General features: G+C 33.4%; 1 protein-coding gene across 1 annotated transcript; it reads left to right on the forward strand.

Annotated features, from left to right (window-relative positions):
• On the forward strand, nucleotides 1-4,109 carry LOC126966133 (conserved oligomeric Golgi complex subunit 2). The gene is made up of 6 exons (XM_050810064.1): nucleotides 1-188; nucleotides 275-502; nucleotides 581-1,427; nucleotides 2,480-2,685; nucleotides 2,770-3,218; nucleotides 3,822-4,109. Exons 1-6 carry the CDS (start codon nucleotides 111-113, stop codon nucleotides 4,093-4,095), a joined length of 2,082 nt encoding a protein of 693 aa, XP_050666021.1. The 5' UTR covers nucleotides 1-110; the 3' UTR covers nucleotides 4,096-4,109.
• Nucleotides 4,110-9,652: the final 5,543 nt, after the last annotated feature.

The raw sequence follows: 9,652 nt of genomic DNA on the forward strand, positions 1-9,652 counted from the left end.
ATTGAGCTGGCTTTCATCTGTCAAAATAAAATGGTTACAATTACAAAGCAGGGATTTTGTTGTAAAAGATTAATAATAATGCCATAAATGTATAAATAAATTCTTAAAGTATGGAGGGTGATACAAAAGAGTTCACTCTGCCACCAGCCCCCCGAGGCCTATGTTTCGATCGGAATGATTTCGTTAAGGTATTTGTGCAATGAATTCGTATAAATAGCGATTAATAAAGTAATATATTGGTACATTGAAATAAAATTCAATATTTATTTTACAGACAAACTTTTCTGTGGACAATTTTTTACAAGAGCACCAGAATGTGGCATCACTGGAAACTATGCGTGATGACCTGGGTGTTTATCTCAAAGTTCTCCGACTAGCTATGATAGAACTCATAAACAAGGATTATGCCAATTTTGTGAACCTTTGTGCTACTCTTATTGGGTTTGATAAGGCAGTAATTAAAATACAAGTGCCTTTAGAGCAATTAAATGGTGAAGTTAAGGTAAACATGAGAACTAACAAGAAGATTATATAGCTAAGGACTAATTTTGAATGATTATAATATTTTTTACTTTTTCAGGAAGTAAAAAAATGTTTAGAAGATGCTATGGAGGAATTGTCTCATTGGCTTAAACAAAGGCACACATTATTAAAAAAAAGGCAACAACTTCAATATTACAGCCAAACTATTAATTGCTTAGAATCTTTAGAATGTATTTTGAATAATATATGTGAAAAACAAAGAAAGGAACAGTTAATACTATCAGACAGGGCAGCACTACAATACAACCAACTTAAATTTTCTATAGTTAAATGTGATGATGTTATCAAACTGGAACATAAAAGAAAATATAATGAAGTTAGTGGAAAACTTATCCACATCCTAAATGATCTTGTGTTTCAGTTTTGGAATGATAACAATGAAGAAAATCTACTTAAATCTTTAATAACATTGACATCTTTAGGTCGTATAACAGAGACCGAGATGCTTTTGCGAAAACAAGCTGTTGCACCTTTACTCCAAGACATTGTTAATGAATCAGCATTACAGAGGAGTAAGGGGGATCTCCAAAGAATATATGACAGTATTTTATCACTACTAAATACAAAACTTAAGTTGTTTTTTCATGTGACTAAACATTCCAAATTAACATTTCAAGACCAGAAGTATAGGTTCTTAGTAAATTGTTTTTGGTGTGAGGTTGAGCATAGAATAGAGGTAAATTTATCATCAATTTTTGCACCGGGCAATCCTCAACTATTCTACAGAAGGTATAATGAGAGTATGCATTTTATAAAACAATTGGAGCAGTTCTGTGAGTCCCCCGATGAAGTAAAGTTATTACATAAAACACAAGAATATAAAAGCTTTCAAAAACGGTGGAATCTTCCTGTCTACTTCCAGATAAGGTTTCAGGAAATTGCAGGTAAATTAAATGAATTTTCATTTATAGTTTACTCATGCTGCTAGAAGTGATATGAAAGCTACCTCAAACATTGCTTCATGATATCAGATGTTTGTTAGATCCTCACCAAATGCATATTTTTTTAATATGTTCATTAAATGATTGTTCAATAAATAAATGCTAAGGAATTGCAAATCTAATTATTCATTTGAATACAGCCTTGTTGCCATATTGTAGTAGTTGATTTCAAATTTGTGGGTTATTTCTGAGAAAAGTGGTATTACAGGGAATTAAATGTAAGAAGTTTGAGGAGGCCTTAGGGAAATTAGGACAAATAACACAAGAAGTGGAATGAGCTTCCTTGTGCGGTGTTTCCGGGACAATATGACATGGGTACCTTCAAAAAAGCGCGTACACCTTCCTTAAAGGCCAGCAACTCTCTTGTGATTCCTCTGGTGTTGCAAGAGAATGTAGGCGGCGGTGATCACTTAACACCAGGTGACCCGTACGCCCGTTTGTCCTCCTATTCCATAAAAAAGAAAAGTATCAAATCATTTATGGATATAGTATAAGCCAATATATTGAGTATATTTAGAATAAGACTTATAATATTATTATTATAGAAGGTGATTTGAGCTTTAGTTCCAAAGTTCCTGTGTTCAAAGTTAATATAAAACTGATGAGTGACTTAATATGTATTCAATTGTTGTGATCACCTCCCATTAAGTGAACTCTATGCTTGTCATCAATGCCTGATATAAACAGTATAATCTAATTCGAATTCTAATCGACCGATTATCTACAAAGGAAATGTAAATCAGATAAGAACCAGAAAATTACTGTACGGAAGAGCAAAGATTGTTAAACTACATTTCTGTATATTATATAAGTACACAGTTATTGATAGTTCTTGTAACCTTGAAAATTATATTAACATAATACTGAAAGCATAATAATAAGATATAAAATTGATTCCTATTCATAGATATAAAACTAAAAGATAACTAAAATTACTTATTTTTTTTAAATAGAAATAAGTCTGCATAACTATTATTTATTTATTGTTTATTTAGGTGCATTTGAGCAATCATTAAAGAATGAGCCAACATCGCAGAGTAACGATGGCTTTATTTTGGCTGAGACAGAGAGGCTTTGGAAGGCTTTACATGAATGTTGGTCTAGTGGAATTTACATCAAAGCACTTTCACACAAGTTTTGGAAACTGTCATTGCAATTGCTTTCAAGATATGCAACATGGTCACAAAGTTATTGCTCTCAGGTATATAAACTATTTAGCAACTAGGATACACTATGTATGTACTTATGTAAATAATTTATATTACCCTTGAGTATTTTGTTTCAGCGAACAATATTGTCAAAGACCGAAGCAACAAGCATTAATAAAGAAATTATTACAAACAGCTTTAATTTGTATCTAGATACAGTTACGATTCTGGAAAGATTACCAAGTTTCTTAAAACTTGTCGAAGAGAATGTGCCCAAACAGAAGAGCAAAGACTTGTTAAAACAGAGTTTGACATATTCACAAGAACTGCTGAATAGTAACAAAGTGAAAATAAAAGATTGTATTGTCACTGAACTGTTCAATTTTTATAATATACAGCTTAAGCAAGTTAGTGATATACCAAGACTGTATAGGAAAACAAATAGAAGTGTTCCGACGAAACCATGCAATTATATAGAAACAATTAGTAAGTCATTGAAAGAATTTCAAAGTGAGGCTGAAAAAAAATTGGATAATGCATTCTTAGTACAGCTATATGAGTCATTATTTAATATTATGACAAAATCGTAAGTATTAATAATATGTGAGAGATACTTTATTGAGACATAATATTATTTTTGACACACTTGCTCGTAAAGTGAACCATATAACATTATTGTTAGGAGCATAAACCAAACTATAACTCATAAATGCATAATATGTAATGAAGAATTATTCCAACATAGTTAAGTTAGTAAATGCCTATGAGAGTAACCATAGCATTTTCAACTTAACCGGGTAATATAGTTTTTTTGCAACAAAAATGAGGTTTTATGCTGCTGAAAATCCAGTTAGATTATTGGAATAAATGTGTCCCTTATTAAGACGAAAAAATTACAAACGAAGTGAAGCAGTAATGTGTACGCATTATTGTATTTCGGTCTGAAGGATGGCACAGCTAATGAAATTACTGGGCAAATGAGACGAACCATCTTATACCTCAAAGTGACGAGTGCAATTGTAGTGCCACTCAAAATTTTTGGGTTTCTTCAGAATCCTGTTCGGCACTATATTGTAATGGGCAGGGTGTATCAATTACCATCAGCTGAAAATCCTGCTGGTCTTGTGCCTTATTGTTATAAAAAAAAGTACTTTATAAATGTATATATATATTATATTTTCTCTTTCAGTTATTGTAAATATGTAGAGGATGTCTTAACTTCAGTTCAGAGAACAGAAGAATCCTTGAGAAGACTGAAACAAATTCGTGAAAAATCATCACAACAAAATAATGATATGATCGGAGTTACAGACGGAGACAAGATCCGGCTCCAATTAAATGTAGATGTTGTAAATTATACTAATTTGGTGCAATTTCTAAGTGTAAATATGAAAAGTGTGCACAATATTAATGAGTTAACTTCTATGGTTACAAATGCTGTAAAAAATATAAATATTAAATGATATGTCCAATTGTTTATTGTCATTTTATTGGCCACCTGTATTAAAAATTTAATTTATTTGCGGAAGCGTCGTGTGACGGGTCGAAATATGTGCGAAGGGAATGATGGCATGTGTCAATTCGAGAACGGGTGCTGCTCTTGGTGCCAGGTCGACCTGTTAATAAATCATTGTATTTGTTTGATGAGAATACTAATTATGACAGTAATCACGACCATCATGTTCACGAAGCATCCTTACACAATCTTTGATTTCAAGCTCTAAAGGTTGATGCATCCAATATACGATAATTTATATTCATACTGTTTTTTCTTTAATGATTTTATAAAATATTTGATATTTAAATCACTTGGTTTTGAACACGATTCATATATTGAATGCAGCACCTTACGACCTACTTTGTTATGCCTATATTACTACAGCCATTGTAAAATACTCTTTCTCTATTTCGGGAAAGTTACAACATGGGTACCTTAAAAAAAGGGCGTATAACTTCCTTAAACACTCCTGTGATTCCTCTGATGTTGCAAGAGAATGTGGGCGGCGGTGATCACTTAACACCAGATGACCCGTACGCTCGTTTATCCTCCATTTCCATAAAAAAAACTATTTGATTTGAAAGTTAAAAAAACCGTTCAGTGTCCTGTTTGCTCTTCTCACGAGTTCTACTTTTTCCGAACATATGGTGGATTCAATAATTTAAATCAAATATATTTTATAGTGACGATTCAAAAGCGCTTAGTTTAAAACTAATTGATTAAAGTTTATTTGTCTTTGACTGTGAAAACTCCCTGGTCTTAACCACTCCTTTGGTTATTCCCTCTGTAGTTCTGATTCTGGTTTTTTGTCTGGACTAGTCAAACGAGTATACGGCTTACCTGATGTAAAGAGGTCAACACTGCCCACATTCTTTTCATTCAATGTCATAAAAGTAGGCAAAAGCGTTTTTTTGTTGAAATAAAAAAGTTATTATTTGAGTTTCCGCATATTTTATTGATGATATAACATTTTCTTTGAAAATAAGTAGACGTGTACGGACGTTAGGTCCGGAATCCACCAAAGCGGAGAGGAGATATATTTTGATAACCAATCAGATTTCGTTATTTCCAAATCTCCTCTCCGCTTAGCTTCGGTGGAAATGGATCAACCGGAGAGGAGAGGAGATGTCTCATTTGTCTATAGATTTTTTGCGGCGGCCCGCGCCCTCCGTTTTAGTGGAAACCCGACCATAGACGAATAGATTAGCCGCGAAACGATCAAGTTATTTCCATCAAAGCGGAGAGGAGATACGTAGCCGGGAGGAGCTGACAACTTCACGGCTTATCTCCTCCCGTCTCCAATTTGGTGGATAAAGACCCTTGCAGAAGCGAAATCCAAAATCATCATGCCCTTAGGTATGTAGCGCATAATTCCTGCTGCGGACTTCAAACAACTCATAACAAGCTACAAACTCACTCTATAGGTTCGTATTCCAGAAGGCCCTTTACGTAATCCGTGAGATGGTCAAACAAGCGTACTACGGTTCACCTAATGTTAAATAATCACCGCCGCCCACACGAAGAGTTTCCGGCCATTTAGAAAAGTGTACGCGTTTTTTAAAGTAACTAATGTAGTAGGTAACGTCCTGAAAACAATGTTGCACGATCTTCTTATATACTAAGAACACCATGTGGCTTTGTATTTGTGTGACAACTTGGCAGAAAATAAGTTCGTTTCCCTTATATACATAGTTGAATATAAAAGTTGTATAGTTCAGCTCAGGTAATGAAGTCGGTTAAAAACATTTTTGCAAATCCGTTTCTAACGCAGAACATCTTCATTTGTTTTTTGTGTGAATTGAGTTGAATACCACTCGGCATTAACACACTTTTGATCTTCAAGTGGAATTGTGCAGATGGTACCCGTAGCTGAGAAAAAAAAATGTGATCATTTTTTTACCGAGGTATCTCGCCTGTCTCACTTTTGTTGGCCTGTTCTCATTTTCAAACACCCATTCACAAGATTGTTGTTTTTTTTTCGGGTTCAAAACAATAAATCCACGTTTCGTCTACGGTGAAAATGTCATAACTCATAAGCATTAGAATATCCGTGGTCGTACTTCATTAGCATATGTGAACATACCACGCGAGTCCGCTTCTGTTCCGCTGTCAGTTCATGAGGGATCTAACGACAACAAAGTTTCCGAACTTTCAATTCTTCGTGTAAAATTTTCTGAATTTGGCACATAGGTACCAATCCCCAATAGTCCTCGAATTGTCTTATAGGTAATCCGCGGGTTTTCTTCAATTAGCCGCTTAAGAGTAGCCACATTATTTTCGTTGACGGCAGTTGAAGGCCGCCCTTCACGAAATTCGTCATGTAAAGAAACCCGACCTCTCTCAAATTAAGCAAACCATCGCCTCACGGTGCTCAAACAAGGTGCTTCTCTCCCAAAAGCATTTTAAAGGCGAGCGACAAAGTCTTGCGGAGAGAGAGAACTTTTAAAATCATAAAAAATCATCGCTCTAAAGGGTGAAAAGTTAGCTGTGAGAGCGATTCGAAAATGTTACTACAGATTCCATTTATAGGTTCATACCACCAAATTTATCAAAAATCATACACATGTAGAGTAAGGGTAGGAAGAAATGGCGTTCACTTAAGGAAATCATGGTGTATTTTTCTAATTAATTATTATAAATCAAAATTAAGCAAAGTAACAATATCTTTAACTATTGAGTAATCACCTATTTAACAACAAAAGCATATATCTTTAACCTACTACTTATTAGTAGAAAAAAATAAAAAAAAAACATGTTTGAGCGGCATTGCCCCTGACTGTAGGTAATGCCACTAAGGGTACGGGGTAATGACGCTCAAATTTGTGTTATCGAATTTAAAAAGAAATATACATTTTAGTTTTAAATATTTATGAGATCAACCTTTTACAATAAAAAAGTCACTATCACCAAAGTCTTCGATATCAAATCAACTTCAATTATTATAATATAAAATAATAATAATAATTATTAGAGGTAGTTCAAATTAGAAATATAAATATTTTATTTTTGGACACATCAATCACAGATATATCCCTCTGGCGAATCCCACTCTGAACATACAGCATGAACCCACAGCTCGTAGATGGTGGTACAGCAATACTCGTTATTTTTTTTCCAAATTCTTCGATTCCGAAGAACTTTCTTGTAAAATTTTAGATTCTTCTCTTGTAAGATTTTTGTTAAATAATATGTTTGTTCTCATTGCTTTGATAACTTTTTTTATCATCTTTTCCGGTCTTATTGAGTTTCGCTCGTTATTTTTCTTTTTGTTATCCTCAGCATATAGCATGTTGTTTTGTCTTTCCTTGACCTGGCTTAGAAGATGGTGCAACAGTTGGTATTCCTGCTATAGCAGAAAACGATACTGGAGTTCTTTGCTAATCATCAAGTTCTTGAGCACAACCAACTGTCTAAACAGATTCAGAGCATTGATCATTTGATGGTCCAGAAATTATGGCCATACCATCAGACAGCGCATCTTCAAAATTTTGGACATTTGAGTCTTGGGCTATCAGCGACGCTGCCATAAAATTCAATGAGTAAATTCTCGTGGGTCTAAATCCAAATTCTACTTTACTTATATTCGCAACGAGTACGTATCCTTTACTGAAAAGACCTGCAACATCGTATCATATCTACAACGATAAAAAAATAAAATACTAAGTACAATATATAACTACAAATTGAAAATAAATTTAAATTGCGAAATTAAAAATAAAAAAAGCGTGGGTGCTTTTTAAGATATAATTTATAATATTTATTATAATTCTTCTACATCCCACGCTTTTTTTATAATGAAATGTATAATAATTTTTTACACTATTTTCAATTAAATCTATTTTCTATTTTTTAGTTGAATTTTATATAAAGCGTGTTCTTTATTTTTTAAACTATTATTTATTTTTCATTTTTTAGTTAATTTTTTTAGATTGAATGAAGGGATTTTAATATTTGCGAATAAAAATATTTTAGTTATATTGAAAGATCACTTCATTCAGCGAGCCCGAGATCCCCGAACTAGCTCTTATAATAATTAGCTCAGTTAAATCACGCATTAATATTTTATAATGGAAATATAAATTCACGCCATCTATTCGCTTCTAAACGAATTAGATACTTTAATTTTGTGGAACTGTCTTGACATGTCGCGCGTTTCCTTTGTAGTTTACAATAAATTACTAGATGGCGCTTATTAGTGATTTATTTATTTAAAAATTATATAAATTAACAAAAATCATATTTTGTAAATTGAAAAATTGAATAATTTTATCAAATTAGCTCTTATGTCATTGGTCCTCGATAAATCTACAAAGTTTGAACGAAATCTAGCCGTTTAAAGTGGCTCAAAATCGCGCCCAATGAAGTAGGTTACAAACATACAAACATACAGGTGAAGCTAATAAAAAGCGTGTAAAAAGTTGTTTTCCCGATGGATACCGCATTTGCTCTGTGAAGAGCAAAAAGCGGCTCGCGTTACTTGGTGAGTCAGAACTCTCGCACTCACTTCCTTGATTCCCGAAATTTTCAGTGCCGCCCTCGTAGCTCGAGAACCGTTAGCCCAATTGAAATGAAACTTTGCATACATAATTATAAAAATGAACTTAACCACTCCGAAGAACGTAGCTAGCTACGTTAGTGTCGGATAGGTGGCACTGGTGTACTGTTGGAATTACGTAGGTCAGAATCCCTACTCTGTTGTGTAGTATATAAATAGTAACTGTCCAGTACAGTTTTCCGTCCTCCAGACTGACACACAAAGCAACTAACAACGACACAACGCATAAAAAAACATAAAAACAGATGTTGTGATTCAAGCGAGTAGCAACGAATCCCAAATTAAGACTCACAATGTCTTGGGAGAAGAAGTGCCAGTATAGGTATAGGCCTCCGCTCCGACACCCTCCACACCCCACAGGAGGTGTGAAGAGATCTCGTCGTCATCGTAGTTTTCCTTCAAAATATTTTAATATGGTAGTGTCATCCTCTACAATAGGTATATTTTTTAATTGACACCAGCTGTTTATGCATTCACGAGACTGTAGCATTGTCATTTTATTAGTCTGCATTTAATTTGTTTTTTTTTATAGTATAGTTTTAAATTTAAAACTATTACTATACTAATTTAACGTAAATTTGTAATTGTAGTTTAGTCTGTTAATAATTATTATTCATAGAACAATTTGTTCAAACTGTGACATTTTTCTTTTTTTTTTGGGATTTTTTTGAATCCGTCATAAACTAAACGAAGTGAAATTTCCAATATATAGTTACTTAATTAACCATTTAAATGGATAAGGATTGATAACATGGTGAAATAATTTATCAGAGTTACTCCTATTATATGAACTTCGGAAAGTGCTGTTAAAACCAGTCCAGCTATTTTGGATATTTTATTATGAAACTTGTGCACACATAAAGAGACCAATTTCAGTTTCCACTGCATGAATTAGTATAACATAAGCTTACCAGGTGATCATTTTGATTTGATTGCTTGCCCCTGCTAGGTGTGAAAAATAAACTCA

Source organism: Leptidea sinapis, chromosome 9, assembly GCF_905404315.1.
Source record: "Leptidea sinapis chromosome 9, ilLepSina1.1, whole genome shotgun sequence".
NCBI classification, from domain to species: domain Eukaryota; kingdom Metazoa; phylum Arthropoda; class Insecta; order Lepidoptera; family Pieridae; genus Leptidea; species Leptidea sinapis.